This window comes from Gobio gobio (assembly GCF_949357685.1).
Source record: "Gobio gobio genome assembly, chromosome: 19".
Taxonomy (NCBI): Eukaryota; Metazoa; Chordata; class Actinopteri; order Cypriniformes; family Gobionidae; genus Gobio; species Gobio gobio.
Window position 1 is genome coordinate 26,645,847 of NC_137112.1, and position 22,795 is coordinate 26,668,641.

Genomic DNA, 22,795 nt, shown 5'->3' on the forward strand with positions numbered 1-22,795 from the left:
GGTTGATTTTCTGCATCAATTATAGTGGTTTCAAGGCAGTACTGTATTGATATTGCTCAATCATTCTGCTCAGGTTTGTTCTAAACCTTTTTTCTCTAAGTGTTAAACTTCTGCAATAATTGAGCCTGAATCACTTACTCACAGACTGCATTAAAACTTTTCTTCTTCAAATGCGAAATCTGTTCTGGGCCCAGGGTTAACTAAAAGTATCTTCAGTAAATAATAATAAAAAAAAGCTAGTTTGAGCTGTTTTAACTGAAAGCAACTTATAATCTTAAAGGATTAGTTCACTTCAAAATTAAAATTTCCTGATAATTTCCTCACCCCCATCTCATCCAAGATTTGAATGTCTGTCTTTCTTCAGTCGAAAATAAATTACGTTTTTTGAGGTAACAATTCCAGGATTTTTCTCCACATAATGGACTTAAATTGCAACCAATGGTTGAAGATTCAAATCAAGGCAGTTTCAAAGCGCTTCGAAGGGCTTCAGAGACTCTGCACGATCCCACCTTAATTATTATTATTATGATTATTATTATTGCTAAATAAAAATATTTAACAAAATAAGAAATATTACTATTACAATAACATTAATTTTACTATTACAATAACAATAACAATAACAAAAAGAGTATTTAAGAATAAATATAACAAAATAATAATAATATTTATATTTTACAGAAAACTTTTTACAAAAAAACTGCTGGGTTACCTGTTAATATGCAGACAGCCTTTTGAACAGTAGTGAATATTATTGTATTAAGTATGTTTAATTTTTATTCAAAGATAACACTTAATGCTTAACAGGTCTTTAATTGCAAATAGAAATTCAATTAAACTTTTTATTTATGTATTTTAATACAGCATGTATTCATATTTTAATGTATGACCTGTTTTAATTTTTACGTTAATGTTAAGGATAAAAGTTATTCCATACTGATCCCATTTTATGCTGCACCAATCCTAGACTTTTAAGTGTAGACCCATTCTAATTCACCACGATGTGACATTTCTTTGTAATTTGTTTCAAACTGGTCACTCTAGAATTGGTCACACAATCACTTGAAGGAACGGTTCCTCCATAAATAATGTCTTGGGTTACTATTTAAGTCTTGTGCCAGCTCTAGTGGGGGTGGAGGTTGGAGAAGCATTACCTGAGAGAGGTTAGGAATCATCCTCTCCACTCATGCAGAGCACGCTTTTAATTAGATTACCCAGGCACCCATGCACAGCCGTGAGGGATTGGACACACTCTGTCAGGTCATAGTGGCTCAATGCGGGGCTGGACTGCTTGTCTGCTCTCCTGAATCACTGGATGAGTCTTGTGCTTGAGAAACTACAAGGAAACTCAAAAAACTACTTGCTAGTGGTGGTAATTTTTTTAACAGGAATAGTTTAAATTAAAACTTTTCTGTCTACTCTGTCCATATTCAATTAAATTCAATTCAAATTGATTTGTATAGCGCTTTTCACAATACACATTGTTTCAAAGCAGCTTTACAGAAAGTGCATTTCATAAATGTACATTGAAAAATGTTAGAAAGAGAATTTTAAAGCAAAATCTTAGAAAAAGTTAATCAATCATGTATTAATTTAGGCCATAACAACGCTGGCGTTGAGTCGTCTCTTCACAGGCGTCGAGTCGTCTCATCACAGGTGTTGGGGCATCTGAAGTCTCCATGAGAGGCTGGATACAAACTGGAGCTGACGAACTATTTACCTCGGGACTAGTGACTAGCTGCTGTTCAGAATATTAATGCTTTTGATCCGATTTAACTGTAGTGTAAAAGGTAATTATAATGTGAATGCTTGGCTAAAGAGATGCGTCTTTAATCTAGTTTTAAACTGGGACAGCGAGTCTGAACCTCGAACAATATCAGGAAGACTATTCCAGAGTTTAGGAGCTAAATGTGAAAATGCCCTCCCTCCTTTAGTGGACTTAGATATCCTAGGAATGGCCAGAAGCCTCGAGTTTAGTGATCTTAAAGAGCGCGATGGATTGTAGGGCAATAGTAGATCCGTTAAATACACTGGAGCGAAACTATTTAAGGCTTTATAGGTCAGTAGCAATACTTTGTAATTGATACGGAACTTAATAGGTAACCAATGTAGAGATGATAAAATTGGTGTTATATGATCATATTTCCTTGACCTCGTAAGAACTCTAGCAGCTGCGTTTTGGACTAACTGCAGCTTGTTTATTGATGATGCAGGACAACCAGCTAATAAAGCATTACAGTAATCTAGTCTCGAGGTCATGAATGCATGAACTAACTTTTCTGCATCAGAAATAGATAGCATGTTACGTAGCTTAGCAATGTTTCTAAGGTGGAAAAATGGCGTTCTTGTAACATATGAAATATGATTTTCGAAAGTCAAGTTGCGGTCTAATATAATACCCAGGTCTTTTACTGTAGTGGATAAAGTGACAGGACATCCTTCCAAGTTAAAGTTGTATTGTGAGAGGTTTTGTGGGCAGTTTTTTGGACCAATAAGTAATACCGTTTTATCTGAATTTAATAGCAGAAAATTACACGTCATCCAGTATTTAATATCTTCAACACACGCTGTAAGTTTAGATAATTTATCGTTTTCATCTGGTCGTGATGAAATATATAATTGAGTGTCATCAGCATAACAGTGGAAATTAATTCCATGTTTTCTTATAATATTACCAAGTGGCAGCATATATAGTGAGAATAGCAGAGGACCTAACACGGATCCGTGCGGCACCCCATAGTCTACTGACGTTATCTTTGATTTTCCCCCATTTAGACAGACAAAATGGTAGCGGTCTGATAAGTATGATCTAAACCAGTTTAATGCCCGTCCCTGAACACCAGTGTAATTTTGAAGTCGATCTAAGAGTATTTTATGATCTATACGCAGCACTAAGATTGAGTAGAACTAGTATTGAGATACAGCCTTGGTCAGAAGCTAGAAGTAAATCATTTGTGATTTTAACGAGCACGATTTCTGTGCTATGATGCGGCCTGAATCCTGTTTGAAATTTTTCATAGATATCATTTTCTTGCAAGAAAGAGCACAATTGGGCAGACACAACTTTTTATAGTATTTTAGACATAAATGGAAGATTTGAAATGGGTCTGTAATTTGCTAGGTTATTATGATCTAATTGTGGCTTCTTAATGAGAGGTTTTATGATTGCCAACTTGAATATTCTTGGAACATGACCTAAGGATAAAGACGAGTTAATAATATTGAGAAGAGGCTCTTCCACTACAGGTAACAACTCTTTCAGTAGTTTAGTGGGTATTGGAACTAATAAACATGTTGTTGGTTTAGATGCAATGATAAGTTTATTTAGCTCTTCCTGTCCTATAGTTGTAAAGCGGTGTAGTAGTTCTTGAGGGGCGATAATTGAGGTTGAATCATATGACATCATTAAAGATTGTACATTTACAATTTTGTTTCTGATGCTTTCTATTTTCTCAGTGAAGAAATTCATAAAATCATTACTACTAAACTGTAACGGAATATTTTGCTCAGGCGATGCTTGTTTATTTGTTAGTCTAGCCACGGTGTTAAATAAAAACCTTGGATTATTTTGGTTATTTTCTATTCGTTTGCGGAGATGCTCAGCCCTGGCTGCATTTAGGGCCTTTTTATAACGTGACATACTATCTTTCCACGCGATTCTAAAGACCTCTAAATTAGTTTGTTTCCATTTACGCTCTTAAGTTACGAGTTTCTCTCTTGATAACATGTGTAGCACTGTTGTACGATGGCGCTTTAGTTTTCTCTCTAACCTTTTTTAATCTAATTGGTGCAACAATTTCTAATGTACTAGAGAAAATGGTGATCATACTGCTAGTCATTTCCTCTAGTTCATCTGTTTGTTTGGGTTCACTGAGCAGCTGAGACAGATCAGGTAAGCTATTTGAGAATCTATCTATAGTGGTTGGAAGGATTGTTCTGCCTGGTCGATAACGTGGCGCAACATGACAGATTTCAGCAGTACGCAGTATGCAAGTTACCATGTAATGGTCAGTGACATCATCACTTTGCGGAATAATATCTATATCGGTTAGGTTGGTTCCATGTGATATAATTAAATCTAGTGTGTGATTAAGACGATGAGTGGGACCAGTGATGTTTTGCTTGACCCCAAAGGAGTTTAATAGATCTGTAAACGCAGCCCCTAACGCATCATTTGTGTTATCTACGTGTATGTTAAAATCTCCAACAATTAATGCTTTATCGACGTTGACCAATAGATCTGAGAGAAAGTCTGCAAACTCTTTTAGGAAATCATCATAGGGCCCTGGAGGTCTATATACAGTAGCCAAGGCTAGAGATAATACAGATTTCTTTCTTACATCTAAGAGCGTAACATTTAGCACTAGAACTTCAGACGAATTAAACCTGTGACCTGTTTTTTGAGTAACATTAAGAATATCTCTATAGATTGTTGCAACACCGCCGCCACGACCAATCAGACGGGGCTCATGCTTATAACAGTATCCTGGTGGAGTAGACTCATTAAGACCGAAATAATCATTTGGCTTAAGCCAGGTTTCAGTAAGGCAAAGTACATCGAAACTATTATCTGTGACCATTTCATTTACAAAAAACGCCTTAGGTGTGAGCGATCTAATGTTTAGAAGACCTAGTTTTAGAAATGGTTTTTGTTCACTAATATTGAGATTTTCTGGTTTAATCACAATTAGATTTTTCCTAGATCCTACAGTAGATGTAATGTTTGACCTCACTAATCGAGGAATAGACACAGTTTCTATATAATGTTCTACATTGGTACTTATGTCAATTAAGTTAGGACAAAATTGTTTTTGTTCACTAATATTGAGATTTTCTGGTTTAATCACAATTAGATTTTTCCTAGATCCTACAGTAGATTTAATGTTTGACCTCACTAAACGAGGACTAGACACAGTTTCTATATGATGTTCTACATTGGTACTTATGTCAATTAAGTTAGGACAGCAAAGACTGTGATTTGGACTTTGACTTACTAGTCATATGGTGGTGTGTAACGCCCTGGAGATGTTGTCCGACCGAAGAACCGCTCCGATTCTGCTGGGGTGAAGGCCATCAGGACGGAAGAGCCTAGGTCGCTCCCAGAACAGATTCCAATTATTTACAAAGAGCAGCTTCTGTTTATTACACCATGACATTAACCATTCATTAAGAGCAAATAATCTACTGAACTTTTCATGTCCTAGTCGGTACGTGGGAAGGGGTCCAGACACGATGATCTTTGCTTCAGGTGATGTTCTGCGCACCGTCTCGACCAGACTCCTGTAGTCCTTCTTCAGAACCTCCGTCTGCCGCAGCCTGATGTCGTTCGTTCCCGCGTGCAGCACGACAGCTCAGATGTGCTCGTCACCGTTCAGGATCTCGGGAACCTGCGCAGCGACATCGAGAACACGAGCACCAGGAAAGCAGTGAGTGCGCACATTGCCTTTACCTGAGGTAGCGTGGACATGCCGGACGATGGAAGTACCGATGACCACAGCGTCGCGTTCCGTCTCGCGAAGAGGGGAGAAGCGGTTCCGGGTGGAGATCTCGAAGACCGGGAGGGGCGGAGAGGTCCTAGCTCTGGTCCTGGCTCACGTCTTCCGCTGTGGAAACACCCAGGGTCCATGGTGCTGTGTCGGTGAACGAAGTGAACGAACGAAGTGAACGAAGCCAGGGATGATCGTGCTTGGGTCCTGTGCAGAGAAACACACGGAGTAGACGAGGTCGGAGTCAAAAGGTTACTATCCACTGACTTGTGAGCATTGGCGCGTGATGTTTCAAGCACTGATGGTCGCTCTCTCAGCACGGCTTGTCTGTCTAGTAGGCCGCGAATCTGCTTGTCCAACGACTCCAACTCCAACTGCACCGAATGCAGCTCGAACGTGTCCTCACCTGCACTCAAAGGTAACATTAGACACACATCCGAGTTATTCGCCTTTGTAGCAGATGTGCTACGATGGCAAATTGTGGGTTTCAGTGGTTACCGGGTGTAAATAAGTTACTACGCGTGCAATGCTAGCGGGCTACGGCTAGTAGCGGAAGTTCGAGTGATATCGCTATATAAGTAGCGATATCAAAGCAATCCGATTGTTTTTTATAGAGAATCGTATCGGAGATATGTTCACACGCTGTAAATAATAGAAAGTATTCGTTTGTAAGCGAGTGTTAAGAAGAAAATCAAGGATTATGAATCAATGCGACGGAGCTCCAACACAAACAACGCGCTGAAAGAAAAGAACATTGTCTAGAGTTTATCTAGAAAATATGTCCAGACAAATAATTGTCTTTACTATGAGGCTTCTAGATGACTATGTTACAAGTCTGGTAAAATTTGTCAAAATCACGCCTATGTTTTCCTTACTGCATACAAGACATTTACCATAAATCAGATATATGATTTTATCTGAAGTTATACATTTGTTTTCTTGAATGCTCAAAAATTGAAATATTGAAAAATAACCAAATGTAATTTTAGTTTCCCTTTCGAGGGAACTTCACACTGCGTCCACTAGGGACAGCTCTGGGAACGCCCACAGCGTGATAGCGTGGCCGAGGCCGCGTCTGTACGCATTTCCCCCAGTGCTAGTAGCTCCTTACTGGCCGAGCCGGATTTGGTTCTCGAACCTCGTAGCACTGTTCGATGGCTCACCCTGGAAGATTCCAATCAGGAGGGATCTTCTATCTCAGGCGGAGGACTCAGAAATGTGGAACCTGTGGGTTTGGCCGCTGAGGGGGCCGAGCTCATAGAGTCTGGTCTCTCTACCGAGGTAGTGGAGACCATTCTCAGCTCCAGAGCTTCGTCCACGAGGAGACTATATGCCCTGAAGTGGAGGTTGTTCACTTCTTGGTGTCAAGAACGACAGTTAGATCCAGTCAACTGCCGTGTTGGTTCAGTGCTAGATTTTCTACAAGAGCGTTTCTCTTCTGGGTTGTCTCCTGCTACACTAAAGGTGTATGTTTCATCTATTTCTGCTTACCATGCCCATGTGGATGGTATTACTGTGGGGAGGAACCCATTGGTAACTCGTTTCCTTCGTGGCACTAGGAGGCTGAGGCCTGCGGTGCGCACTAGAGTTCCTACTTGGGATTTGGCTATAGTGTTTATAGTGCTGTAAGTTTCTGACTCTGAAAACCATCTTCCTTCTTGCCATCTCTTCTATTAAGAGAGTAGGAGACCTTCAGGCCTTATCAATATCCCCTTTTCGTGCTTTGCACCAGGGATGGTTAAAGCTTTCCTTTACCCTAGATTAGGTTATGTTCCAAAGGTGTTAACCAGTGTTCCACGGCCTATAGTGCTGCAAGCTCTCTGTCCTCCTCCAGGAAAGATTGAACCTTGTATGTCCAGTGCGAGCACTGGATGCTTATGTCCACAGAGCTGCCCTGTGGAGGAAAGCGGATCAATTGTTTGTTTGTTTTGAACCTCAGAACAGGGGTCTCCCTGCATCCAAAGATACAATGAGCAAGTGGATAGTCGAGGCTATCTCACTGGCTTATGGGTCTTCTGGTCAGCAGTGTCCCTTAGCTGTCAGAGCCCACTCTACTAGGAGTATGGTGGCCTCTAAGGCCTTGGTATCGGGGGTTTCCCTCAAAGAAGTCTGCGATGCGGCCGGTTGGTCCTCGCCTCTTACGTTTGTGAGATACTATGATCTTGACCTGGAATGTGCTCCAGGTTCTTCAGTGCTCCTGTCTTGAATATGCCACAGTTTCACCCGACAGGCATTTGGAATGATGGCGTTTTGGTATTTCGTTCCCAGAGCTGTCCCTTGTGGACGCAGTGTGAAGTTCTCAGGTTATGACTATAACCATAGTTCCCTGAGAAGGGAACGAAACACTGCGTCCCTTTGCCATACTCCCTGCATCCCTGTGATCCCTTTCTTCGGCAGTTTAGCTGAAGTGCGATCGGACCGGATGTATATTTATCCTTTCCTGGACGTGACGTCACCCGCCCGTGACGCTCACTCTCGCCATTGGCTGAGTTGACATACATGCATCAGACGCTATCACGCTGTGGCCGTTCCCATAGCTGTCCCTAGTGGACGCAGTGTTTCGTTCCCTTCTCAGGGAACTATGGTTATAGTCATAACCTGAGACGTTTTTTCCCCAGTAACACCCAACTGTTGATGTTCTAACTCCCAGGAACAAGTAGACTTATGCATACTGTTGTTTTGTTTCATTTAGTTTAGTTTTGTTTCGTTTGTCATTGGGGTCTGTGTGTGACCCTACATTATTTCATATACACCGATCAGGCATAACATAATGACCACCTTCCTAATATTGTGCAGCAGATCCTTTAAAGTCCTGTAAGTTGCGAGGTGGGGCCTCCATGGATCGGACTTGTTTGTTCAGCAAACACTTGTTTTTTTGTTTGTTTTGTTTTTATTGCAGTATTTCAGGTTAAAATAGAGACTAGGCCTCCAAAATAAATTTTTTTGAAGGCAGATTAGCGCCCTCTTTTGGAATTATTTAAGAAATCATGCAACCATGTGTGTAATCACTAGAGGTCTCTATGGAGAGGCTTGAGAATTCCCTAGTTCTGTTTTGAACACATTTAATGATTTTTTTTGTTGATGGATTTGAATATATATTTAAAAAATCTCAAAGACTATTTATTATAAAGTTTTAGATATTTTTTTGCTTGTTAGAAATAGATTTTTTCTGTGAATTTGTGTTTTTGCAGATTTCCCATTAATTTCTTATGGTGTCATTTTTGACCGAAGAGCACAAGTGGGAGTATTTTTTTTACGACCACTTAGCATGCTCGAATCATGCCCTCAATTTTTTGTTTGTTTACATACCCAATGCTAGAAAAGTCACCAAATTTCATATCATTCTGATGAAGCTGTGATTTAAAAAAATTCCAAATGTGGTTCATAGGTTCAGTTTTTCATAGGTGTGTGTGTGTGTGTGTGTGTGTGTGTGTGTGTGTGTGTGTGTGTGTGTGTGTGTGTGTGTGTGTGTGTGTGTGTGTGTGTGTGTGTGTGTGTGTGTGTGTGTGTGTGTGTGTGTGTGTGTGTGTCTGTGTGTCTGTGTGTGTGTGTGTGTGTCTGTGTGTGTGTGTGTGTATAAGTGTGCGTGTGTGTGTGAGTGGATGTGTCAATGTCACACTCTTGATGTTTTAGAGTGTCACCCCTTTACTGCTGTGTACTTTATTCAGCATTGTGGCCGATTTGTAGATTGTACACACACAAATTCTGTGAATTTTTGTGTTTTTGCAGATTTCCCATTCATTTCCTGTGGGGGTCATTTTTGACCGAAGAGCACAAGTGGGAGTATTTTTTTTTGCGACCACTTAGCATGCTCGAATCATGCCCTCAATTTTTTGTGTGTTAACATACCTAATGCTAGAAAAGTCACCAAGTTTCATATTTTTCAGATGAAGCTGTGATTTTTAACATTTCAAAACAGAAAATTTTCCGGTCAGAAATGACCGAAGAACACCAGAGGATTAAGTAAATAAAGTTAGTTTAAAAAAACATGCATAACATTGTTTTCATTTGTCCCTAAGGGGACATGGTAAAGAAAATATATATATAATGGAGGAAAAATAATTTGTAAATGGTTTTGCGTTCTCTCGTAAATGTTTTGCGTTCCCCCGAGAAACTTTGCGTTCCTTCGCAAAAACGTTTATGTTTCTCTGAGAACATTTCTGTTCACTTGCAAAGAACTCAAAACGTTTTGTGAGTGAACCATTTTGAGAGTAAATGCAAATTTTCTCGAGGGAACGCAAAAGCATTGACTTATTATTTTTCCTCCCAACACCATGTCCCTTAAGGGGCTCTGTACATTTGTAGGTTCAAATAATCCCTCTTATTTTACACACTGCACTATGCAATTAAACAACACAAATACAAAAAAGATTAGAATGTAATACAAAATATTTGTTGAGCATACAAAACATCCCTCAGCATGAAGCAGAAAAGACACTGTTGATTTGGTGTGTATTTTTTCATATTAGGCAGTACAAATATTCCAGGATGTTCTTGCTTTTCTTTTTGTGCTGTCAAAATCAGATCTGTTTTAAAAGATTGTACCTCTTTCACCTGAAAAAGTAATATAATGAGATATCTGTTCATTAGTGGAGAAGAGGAACAATCTGTCCCAGTTTGTGTTTGGGTTACGGATATTGTTAGCGTCATGTGGCAATGATCAACGCCTGCAAATTCATCATAGAGGATAAAGGGGGAAAATGCAGTTAAATGATTTATAGTCTCTGGAGGCTCTTGGCTTACTTTTACACTTCAATTAATTTTGTTTTGAAGATTGAGAGAATGGGCAGGCCTGCTGTGTTTCTCCTATAAAATCACTGAGTGAGCTTTGGCATGCTGATGGGCTTGAGAGCTCTCAAAGTTTTCAAGTTACAAGATAACAATGTGTTTCTCTTTGTGCCTTCCACGTGCCGTGACGGCTAAGAAATAAGCGAAGCCGAGCTGCCAGAGCACCTTAACAGCGCTTCATTTCTCACTCTCATGTTTAACCGTCTGTTGCTAATTTACTTTCTCTCCAGGCAATCCTTTTTTAATAGTGCATCCGTTTGTTCAGGAGACAATTGATTCCCTGCACCGCCATATTCATCAGTTGCATTAACTGAAGCTTGTCCGGAATATGAATTATGGAGGCCCTCTCTCCATTTCTGTCCCACATTTCTAGCTGCAGCTTCATGTCAATAGACCATGTAAATACCTTTGAGGAAAACAAATGTTAACCTAAAGTCAACAATGTGCTAATTACGCTAATGATAATTAGTCTTGCACATATTCATCAATGCTTTAAGTGTCGTCTTGTCGTCGGGTTGTAAAGGGGTGCCTTAGCGAAATACTAAATGCATTTATTGATGTTTCCTTCCTCTTGTGTCTGCTTCGACACAGGGACTTTGACAGCTTGTCTGATCTCACAGAAGTGTCCAAGGTCAAGTACATCGCTCAGCGGTGGGAGGAACTCGGATTAAAAGACATCCAGATGACTAATCACACGTCTCTTCTGAGTTATCCCGGACCCGCCCTCAGCACGATCGTCGATAAGATTGGAAACCAATGTTACCTGCCTAGTGGAGAGAGGTGTGGCCAGCCATCCACGTCCACGACTGAACCCTTTGCCTTTGCAGCCTACTCTGCTGTGGGAAGTCTAGTGGTGAGTTACATTCTACCAAGTATCTACTCAAGATATCAATACCACACTCACGATGGTACTAGAAATGTCAGATATAGGTTGATAACATACAATTAAAAACATTATAATGTGATGTTGTTAACCTAAAAATGTGGAATTTACTTCACATAGTAATCAACCTAAATGCATTTGGATATGCCGACAAAAACGTGATAACTTGCAGTTATAACCTCAAGTATCTGTTTCTAAATGACTTGGATCAAATTTAGATGTTACCACTTGGTAGGTACATTTTTAGCCTAAAAAATTATTTGTACTGTAAAAACAAAACAAAAAAAACTGTTACTCTACAGTTACTCTACTGTAGGGATGGAACGATTACCGGTTTCACGATAAATGTACTGACGGTTAATAATATAGTTTAAAATGTAATCATTATTAAAACCGCGTTTGATTATCACGATTTTGAAAACTCGCACTTAACTCCAGGAAGTGCAGGCAACCTTGTTTTTTGAGATTTTTCAGCCTTCTAAAAGGAGCAAATCCTAGGTGTGGTCATATTTTGGCTATTACAAAAGTCCTGAGGGAAACTTAATCGAAGATGGTCACCCTGTCTGCAGAACATGCTAGAAGAAAGTCGGTGTAGTAGGGGGAAACACTTCAAAAACACTGTAAAAAATATATCATGGTTTCCACAAAAGAACAACTGTTTTGAACGTTGATGATTTCTGAAGGATCACGTGACTCTGAAGAATGTAGTAATGACAGCTGGAAATTCAGCATTGCCATTGCAGGAAAAAATAAAATTACATTTAAAAAAAAAAAACTTTTCTTTTAACTGGTAATATTTCACTACCCTTTTTATTGTTTTGATCAAATAAATGCAATGGTGACTTTAGTCTATCCTAGTTTTAGTTTTTTTGTTTGTTTGTTTTTTTACTCAACAAATGAAAATGATTGTTAAAAAAAAATAAAAGGTAAAAGTTTGCAACACATGGACGGAAACGGAATATGTGAGTGGAACAAGAGCAATTTTAATGTTCAGAGAACTGTTCCATTACTGGCTTTCCATTTCCCACCCACTGGTGAGTGAAACCCTGATCCGAGTGATCACCCAACCACTCCACTCTACAAGTGAAACTTTCACATTTTTGCTCCTCTCATTTGATCTGTGTTTGTGTTTTTCTTGAGTTGGACTTTGTGTTTAGTTTTGCTCTGTTCCCAGTTCAGTTTCATGTGTTAATTCATGTTGCCATGGTTTTTGATTTGCCCTCATGTGTTACACCTGTGTTACAATCTAGGTGTGTTCCAATCTAGGTATTTTTCTAGTGTAGCCCGGTGTATTTATAGGCCTCATTTTCAGTTGTTCTTTGTCTGTGATCATCAATGTATAGGCCTACTGGTTGTTCTTTTCGAGTCTTTGGGTGTTTGGTTACTTTTATCTTTATTTAATGAAGACTGCACATAGATCATGCTGCTTTTTTAATACCTGCTGCAACCAATAAAGCCCCGTTTCCACCGAAATTACCCGGAACAATTTGTACCAGGAACTTTTTTTACAGGAACTTTTTTCCCCCAGACCTGCTACTGTCTGCGTTTCCATTGCGGTCTAAAGTACCGTGAAGATTAGGCAAATTTAGTTGATGTAGGACTGCGCGCGGCTGCTCCTCCCAGTCAGCAACGGACAGTAATACTTTTTGTGCAACACTGTCTGCAACAATAACAAGTATGGAGGAGATTCAAGCAGCGCTGCTTTTGCTGGTTATGTATTGGTTTACTAAAGAGGTAATTAACAAAATGGCGGAAAAGAGACGAGCACTGATACCAAAGCGTATTTTGAAAGCTCGTAAAGCTAGATTTAAAATAAGACAACGTCGATTATTATCAGCTATTACGGACATTAACAGTGAGATTGCTGAGATGAATGCGTGCCATCGGACAGAAAGAGCAAGACTTATATTTACTGAACGCAGAACGAACCTTGCAAAAATGCCGGTTGAAATAAAATGCGGCGTGAGTTAAACCAATCCTCATGTTCAGTGCCCAAGTCCCACCCCCGAAAGTTCCTGAACTTTGAAAAAGTACTACCTCGGGAGCAGGGCCGTTCGGAGGGGGAAATATTTACCCGGAACTTCATTTAGACCCTGGTTCCTGCGGTCGAAACACACCGAGTACCAGCCCAAAGTTCCTAGTTCCTGGGGAAAGGTCCTGCGGTGGAAACGTGGCTTAAGGCTCACATACTCTGTTCTGTTCCGCAAAAATAAATATCAGTTATAATAACTATCTGCACTTTTAAAATGCCTCTCAGCCAATCAAATTCAAGGACTTGAACTAAATGTAGTAATTTATACATTTATAAATATAATCATTAAAAATACATTATCAACAATCATTGAACACAAAGTTACTTATTGACTGTTTATATTGTTGACTGTACTGCACAATAAATGCATTGCATTGGCAGCGGCAGCTGAATTGGCATCAGACATTTTTATGCAAACACGCTCTCACTTTAACAGCCCTGATCGCTTCATCCTGTCGGAAGGTTAAAACAAATTCATTATGCAAGACTGAACCCATTTCACACACGTGTGATGTATTCTCCAGTTATTTTTAGAGGTTATGCTTTCTGTCTCTGAAGGGAACGGGAAATGTCGAAGGAAGATGCATTGCCATTATCCGTTTCAAGACAGACACTGTATCTAACAGGGATAAGCTTCAGTAAAAAGTTCTTTGAGTTAGTCGCAGTCGGTCTTTCATGTCGTCCTCCACAAGGGGGGTCAAAGTCATCCATCATAGCGCTGCACATACTCAAGGCTCTGATGTAAATTAAACTGCGTTTGCAATGTCTAAAATCAGCAGGGAAAAACAAATATGACTGGCTTGATGGATGAAATGCCCGGGGATGTCGTGCTGAGGCGTTAGAGATTCATCCAGCTATCCTGAGCTGCTCATGGGTCACTGGGCATTTTACATTATGTACTTTTACCAACTCCCGGCTCCACAGCAGGGCTAAAAAATTCACCTTCTTTTCCTCTGAAAACATAGAGATGCTCAACGATACCACCGTAACATATAACTAACTATGCCAAGGAAAATGACTGAAGTAATGAAAAAATGTGACCCGTGCTGGCAAAAGGAGTCGGAATGCGGGATGATTTTGAGCTACAGGCAAAACAAGTGAAAAATTCAGATTTTGGTTGATTTTGAGGTTTTCACAAAAATGTGTTAATTAAGCCCTCTTCTAGCGGTCCTGATGCTCAAATTAGCAATGAAACATCTAAAAGTATCTGTATTTGTACGTTTTCTGAGAGGAGTACCTTTCCTTTGTCCATGGAAATGATCTAACTAACAGATCCGACGCGTGCGCACAAAGACGCCTCAGACAGCACTCGATCCTGATATACACACAGACAGTGCATCCGGAAAGTATTCACAATGCTTCACTTTTTTCCACATTTTGTTATGTTACAGCCTTATTCCAAACTGGATTAGGTTCATCTTCCAACAGGACAATGACCCTAAGCACACAGCTAAGATAACAAAGGAGTGGCTACGGGACAACTCTGTGAATGTTCTTGAGTGGCCCAGCTGGAGCCCAGATTTGAATCTGATTGAACATCTCTGGAGAAATCTGAAAATGGCTGTTCGCCGACGCTCCCCATCCAACCTGATGGAGCTTGAGAGGTCCTGCAAAGAAGAATGGGAGAAACCAAGCTCGTAGCATCATACTCAAAAAGAATTGAGGCTATAATTGGTGCCAAATGTGCTTCAACAAAGCATTTAGCAAAGGCTGTGAATACTTTTGAACATGTGATTTGTCGTTTTTTATTTTTAATAAGTTTGAAAAGATTTCAAACAAACTTTTTTTTCACGTTGTGATTATGGGGTATTGTTTGTAGAATTTTGAGGAAAATTAAGAATTTATTCCATTTTGGAATAAGGTTGTAACATTACAAAAATGAAGCGCGGTGAATACGTTCCGGATGCACTGTACACAGAACTACAGTATTTCAAAATATCTGTCATTCCGAGTATTCAAGCAAACATTATTTGTCCTATTTGACTTGGTGTGTGTCAAATTTGTTATTACCAGGGATTTTAATGTACAGTATAGTATGGTTTTATTTTGGAACCTTCAGAAAACCTTAACTCGATTTTTCTCAAAATTGACTTTGCTGACTCTATTGATTTCAAACAGGTGTAGCTCAGTCATTTTTGCCCGATTCAAACAAATCATACATAATTTTGAAAGTAAAAAAAAACAAAACAATAACTCATTTTTGAAAATGTGCTCTCATTGCGACTCATTTTGCCAGCATGGGTCACATATGTATAGTCAACCCCTATTTTAAGAATGTGTCATGACAAATTTCATTTAAATAGTATTTTTCCCAAATGAGCCAGTAAAATTACATAACGAATATGTGGACTCCTAAGAAGACCACGAGTGTTCAGGGTGCCAATTAGGACAGGGCCTCAGTGCGGTCTTGGCAAAAGTGTGCATCGAGGGCGCATATTGACCGCATAGGTTGCACTCACAAACACCTAAAATTACATATGGGACACCCTACAGTCTTATGGACTTAATGGACACGTGCAGATGGCAGCCATTGTTAGTACACAAGCGTGCTATTTGGGACAAGGCCAATCTTGTTTTAATGTTAGTGAATTTGGTGCATTCTAAAAGAGCGGCCGTGTGCATGAGGTTAGTCATTAAAACATGCCCAAACCATCTCCATATATAAGAGCTTTTCGCATATTCTTTCCATGACACTCTCGTCAAACATATGCCGCTCTCTGCAGACATGCTCTTGCCAGATCCTCGAGCTAAGTTTGTCATTCTCAAAACCAGTTCACACAAAACAGACCCAGATTACATACCTCTCATTAGTCAGCTGTACATACGTGTAAATATGCTTTATTTAGAGAAACCTCGCTATAACACAGCTTTTCTTACTTTTTCACTGTAGCCTATATGATGCAATATATTTAGGATTAAGTTACATTTTATTATAATAATATAATATAATAGCCTATGTGTATGTAAGTCGACGATTATAATGTTGCACAGAGAAATAGTTTCAGTTGTTCCTACATGTTTTCTTGAATTTAGAATACATTTTAGTACAAAAGTTTTGGTGAATCACAATTTGTTTGTGAACATGTTCTTGCGCCGATTTCACGCACAAGTGCCTGCATACGCATGCTTAGTGAATGAGACCTTGTAATGGATCACTGAGAGAAGAGGCTGAGAGAGAATCCACTTGCACGCACGCTTTTAATTACAAGACTCCACATGAAAATACAAGAACATCTGACCCAGAACACCAATACGATCCACCACGGAGAACAGCATAAACAAATACATCCAACGAACCAAGACCTTAAATACACAGAACAATGAGTAGATCATTAGCTGCAGGTGTGTTCAATGATGGTAACTATAACAACTAATATGACAATGAGGAGAGACAGAAACCAAACAGGAAGAGCAACAGGACAAAGGAAATATATTTTGTTGTAGTTTATTTAGAATGTAGTCAACAAAGGCACATTACAAAGGCCTAATATATTAAAAAGGATCAAAAGATTTATACTATTTTTAATGTTTTTGAAAGAAGTCTCGTGCTAAAAAAAAATATTGTGACACTGAACACAATTCAGTATTCAATAAATACAAATAAGTGAATAATTGGTAATGATGAATGTTATAAGTAAAATATTTGAGATTTAAAACAACAAAATGCAATGCAATTATGATTTCAAAGAGTATAGGGTGAATTCAGGTTGATAGGGACACTTTTTTCCAAGTCATTTCAATAGCAAAAAATAATGAAACATCTCTCTCTTTTCAAAAAGATTACATAAACAGAGAATATTTGTTTTCATTTTGATTTACATTATTTAAAACCTAACATTTCCATGTTTCTTTAGACATTTGTCTCATGATTTTGTGATAAGTATTCACTAAGTTACAGTTCATTTTCTGAAGACTATCTGAATGAACGAGGCTGCAGATCGCGCATTATGTTTGTTTTCTTTATTTTGCAAAAAGCACAACATTTTGTTTTTATTGTGACTGTACACACATAAAAGTAAAAACTTAACAGATTATAATAATGTATAACACTTACCTGATTGATACAAATCGACAGAGTTATTTGAGTCTGTTTGGCACTGATAAGAAAAAAAGCGAGTTGATCACGCCAGCGCGATGGCCGACTCGAGGGGGTTAGGCCTAGTCCACACGTACACGGGTATTTTTATAACCGGAGTTTTGCCTCCTCCGTTTTAAAAAACAATCGTGTCCACACAAGCACGGTTTAAAAAAAATCTCTGTCCACATGAAAACGCAAAACCATGCTATGATTGGCTGCCTGATTACCACATGGGTCGGCACTGATGCACTGGGATGCCATGGGCTCAGTGAAATCCTTCTACAAGTTTACTTTGGACTCAGTGACAGGTAACTGTACAAGTGGACTGAAGCTTCACACACTTGCCTTACTATGTTATATTATTGCATTCTGGCGCCTCTGTTCTGCAATACAATGAGATAACTGTGCATGTATCTGTATACATGTGATGAGCGCTGTTAGCGGAGTTATTAAAAGCTACATCCGCCATTGCATAGACTCCATTGCAATAACGGCGCACAATCTAACGTCAAACAAAGGAGAGAACGGCGCACACTTCAACTTAACAAGCCGAAATCTCCGGTTTCACCATCCACACGACAACGCTGTAACCAGAGTTTCTAAAAATCTTCACCCTGGCCGGAATTTTCAAAAAAGTCTCAGTAACCGGATACTGGGTTTGCGTGTGGACGAACAGCCAAACCGCGTAAAAAAAGCTGCGGTTTTGAAAATACCCGTGTTCGTGTGGACAGGGCCTTAATCAACAAAGATTGAGCTTTAGATAGTTGAGTTTCATTTCTTCAGGGAATCTATAATTGTCAGTGCCCGTCATTTTACTCAGTTCAGATGGCCAAATCATTTAAAGTCTAAACAAGAAACAAACACCAAAAAAACTGCATTTGATTGCTTTGATTGTTTGTGATAAATTTAGTGGAGGCTTTACCTCTGGTCAGTAATAAGTTTGAGGGGGCTCCCGAGGGTAATTAGTTCTGATGAGTTAAATCCTCCATGCTCCCTGGCTATTTCTCTCCACAGCATATTAGTGATGATCAGGTGCAGGCGCTGGGCAATTACTGCCCTTAATTTCTCTAAGAAGAAAGTGAGGTCTGGTGAGAATGAAAGTTCCATTTCTTTTCCTTTAGTTTAAGGGTGTTTGTCTCTGGCCTACTCAAAGACAGGAGTTTTCTACAGGCTGAAGACCCCTTTCATACATTTTGTCAAACTAGCACATCAAATATTTCAGCATAGATTAGCTTAGATTTTATTCATTTCCATGACTTTTTCAGGTCTAATACAATTTTAAAGAGTAAGGAAAATAGTTCAGCTTCTTGATTTTAGCTATGGTTGAAACTGATATGTTATTTTTTTGTTGAATTTTTTTTTTTTGTAACATTAATTGGCAGACACTGCAGTGCTGTCGTGAACCGCCCGCTCTTCACTAAGCCTTTTTGAGAAATAAAGAACTGTATATTGTTCAGACTTAACAGTTTTAGAACATATGAACCACGCAGTGGATTTGATCCCTCAGCTATTCTATGGATGTGAGCTATACTTTCGGGAGTGGTCATTTGTATTCATTTAACATTGATTGTGTTATATAAAAAGTAAAGCGTTGAAAAGATGAAACGTGTCTACCACATCTCGACAAAGCTTGTGTGTTAACAGTTCGAATTATAATCTTACATGGACATTTACAAAAAGTTCAATCAAATGGACACAAGGAGGGCATTTTAAATTCTGCAATTTAAAGGTTCTCACTGTAATAATGCTTTTCAGCCTCTTTAGTTTGTGGAATACACAAACTAAATTTGAATTTTTATACACAGTGGACATGTCTCCGCTCCCGCAGTTTGTCCTCAAAAGGCACCGTGTGATTGGGGTGTTATTTAACATTCTCCTCAAAATAATGTGTAATTACGGGGCACTCCTCAATCACGTAGATGTGAAAACAATTGTTATTTTCTTCTAGCTGCTTCGAGTCGCCGGGGGTGAGCTGACTTGTGAAAGGAGCCGTCGCTCGTCTAGAGGAGCGATTTGTTCTCCACAATGTGTGCCTTTGTTAATTTCATTACCTTAATAACAGCCTCTCAGAACAAATCTCATCCATTCCCATTCATCCACTTTCTGCCGTTTCTTTGGGGTTTGACGGAACACTTTTATAATGCAAATGCAGACATTAGTGATAAATCCCATCTTTCACTGGTCTTGTGGTTTTGTGATACCTGCGAGATGTACTCTCCTGCCCGGAATCATGTTTCATTTACCTCCAAGACCAATGAAAAATGAATTGAGCTCAGGTAATGCATTTCCACTTTGTGTCTCCAGGCCTTAAATGGCATTTAGTTTGACCCCACCTCATCAGCCCTCGTCAGTTGGACGTACTCACTTTTCTTAAACTCACAAACCGGGTTCTGGTGTAATAGTGCAAACCTAATGACAAAAGAGGACGCCACGGCCTGCAGCTGCCTTGAATCTGCCTTGAATTCTTTCAGAGCTGTGACATCTATGCTGTGTCAGTGCGTGATTTATTGTACAGTGGCTAATATATGTACTTGTCCCCCATTATACACAGCCAGATATGTTCACTTTGTTTTCACTCATGCTTTGCTATCTGTAATGAATGTGACAACTAGCTTTATGGGGTGAGTTACGTGAGTCACAACATTACAAATCAGAGGCTTGTTATTCCACACACACAGCGAGAGGGGTCAGAACACTGAGGGAGACTCTACCATGAACCATTTTAAAAATTTAAATGTTTAAAAAAATATCTTTTTTTTTTTCAGGCAGAGTTGGTGGACGTTCAGTATGGGAGCCCTGGGGATTTGAGACGAGTCCAAGCTATTACAAATGTGACCAATAAAATAGCACTGCTAAAACTTGGACAAACACCTTTGCTTTACAAGGTATGTTGTTAAATTTATATATATGTTTGATGTAAATTAAGGTACAATACCATTCAAAAGTTGTTGTTATTTAAAGTAATTAATACTTTTATTCAGCAAGGATGCATTAAAGAGTTAGTTCACCCACAAATTCAAATTCTGTCATTAATTACTCACCCTCTCGTTCCAAACCCGTAACACCTTTGTGTATCTTCGGAACACAAATTAAGATATTTCTGATGAAATCCGAGAGACTCCTCCATAGACGGCATTTTAATTAACTTGTATCACGTTTACACACAATAAATTATAAAAAATAAACAGTTTTCATAATTGATAATACTACTACTACTACTACTACTACTAATAATAATAATAATAAATATTTTCTGAGCAGCAAATCAGCATATTAGAATGATTTCTGAAGGATCATGTGACTCTGAAGACTGGAGTAATGACTGCAAATATTCAGCTTTGACATCACAGGAATAAAATAATACTGTTTTTCAGTGGTGCAAGCAAACAGAATCACACTAATACAGGACTGAATGTAATTGTTAAATAACCATTTAACAAGTGATATAATAATATTTCATTACTGCTTAGCTAAAAAATGGATGTTGAAAATTCAACTAAAACATGAAATAATGTACCAAGAATCAGTGAATTTGAGTTTTAATTAAAATTTTAATGATGTTGACAACATATTTGTCAAGTTGTCCAATTGAATAAGAGACAATATATTATTTGTCTATTTTAATGTAATACATATAATGATACTTCCATAAAGAAACACTTAAAGACTTATATTTTATTTGAAAAGAGACACGTCCATTGTATAACTATATGACACAAGTCATTGTGCTTGGATGGACCCCGATGATCACCTCAAGTCATCGTTTAATTTACCTTCTGTGTCTTTGCCCACAATATGCTTTGTTGACAGGAATTTGAAACAGCAAACAGTGAAAACAATAAAAGGCATGACTTTTATAACTAAATTATACTTATTTATTTCTTAATTTGAACTCCTTGTGAAAGGATTTTTTGTAAAGATAAAACTGAATTTAATCTCGGAAGAGATATTGCACCTACTAGAAAATCAAGAACGATCCAATCACACGAGGCCAAAATATATAAAAACAATATTGATTCACTAAAATCAAAAGTGGGAGGACAGTCTGAAACAAGTCCATTAGAGCTCAGCCTCAAGTCACATGTGTTTTAAAAAAAAGTCAGACCTATAGACATCCATTTGTCCGGCGCTCCACACACACAAAACATTTTTATTTTTTAATAGGTGCTAACATACTACCAGTCGAATAGTATGACTAAATGAAAAATAATTATTTTGCAATATATATATTTCACTTATTTTTAAAATGTTGAAGTAGCCTTCTTCTCTGGCGCCTATCAACACTGTTTTACTGTATTTTGATCAAATAAATCCAGCCTTGGTGAGCATGAGAGACTTTTAATTTTCAATGAAACAATACAAAAATCTTACTGGCCTCAAACTTTTAAATAGTAGTGCGTATGTGGAATTATGTGCTTCTCATTGACCCCATTTAATCAAAACTTCAGATGCCAATTTGTTGTATTGTGTATATGACAAATCAATGAACTTTTAAGGAAAAAGGAATGAACAATTTTCTGACATTCATTCTTTATCATCAAGTGGAATCCCTTCAAAGAGACGCTAGTCATTCATTAATGACTAAATTAGATTTACTTAGTCTCATTAGTCCAACAAATAACCATGATTATTAAAATTGCTTTTAATCATGACAGAGATTTAAGCTAGTTATTTCTTATAATTAAATCACTGTGCGGCTGTTTGGGAAATCATTATATGTGATTTAAAGCATAAACAATTATGGTACAGCTCAAGTCATGTCTTTTAAAATTACTTAATTATATAAACCATCTCTTTAAACCTTCTCCAAGACAATTACTTTAGACTACTAGAGTAATGGGAATCACTGATATTTATTAGTGGGTGATGCACAGGTGATGTGATTAAAGAAAGATACCTGTTGGTTTTGCTGTCTTGGTCTTTCATGTTTTCAATAGAATGTTCTCCGGATAGAATGTTTTCAGGAGTGTAGCAGGGGTTCTCAAAGTCTGTATTGTGACTTCATCCATCCTCAAATCTCATTCATTTGTTGATGATTCAAGTACCGTGTTCTTCTCTGCCTTCTTGTCCTTATATAGAGTTGAGTGTGCAAACTGCACTTTTTGAATGCAAGATTTTGAGTGACTACATATTTGAAATTCTGCCTGTTTTTCAAACAAAGCAGTCACATGACTTCAAAAGCCTTGGAATAGAGTGTGTAGATGGATCGAACTGTTGTTATGGTAGTTTATGTGCCTTTCGGTGCTTCAGCAGTTACAATTACCATCCTCTCATCCCTCATCCTTGTGTTTCATGGTTGATAAAGTCATGTGGGTTTGGACTGCCAGGAGGGCCTGTAAATTACAAGATTTTCCATTTGTGAAAACACTTATTTTCATATTGCTTCTGCAAAGCAGTATCACTTTTTATTTATTCATTTTTGTTTTGGGATATTATTTTCAATGAAGAGTGTAACAGTGGAAATTGTAAGAAAAACTTGTGTGTGTATGTATTTGTATATATATATATATATATATATATATATATAT

At 38.3% G+C, this 22,795-nt stretch overlaps 1 protein-coding gene across 1 annotated transcript in view; it reads left to right on the plus strand.

Moving 5' to 3' along the window:
• naaladl2 (N-acetylated alpha-linked acidic dipeptidase like 2) overlaps positions 1-22,795 on the plus strand; it is a 431,375-nt gene that overhangs the window by 182,228 nt on the left and 226,352 nt on the right. Inside the window, exons 3-4 of the mRNA XM_079845128.1 lie at positions 10,866-11,127; positions 20,033-20,152. Of these exons, the coding sequence (XP_079701254.1) occupies positions 10,866-11,127; positions 20,033-20,152 (382 nt within the window). The remainder of the gene's footprint in view (positions 1-10,865; positions 11,128-20,032; positions 20,153-22,795) is intronic.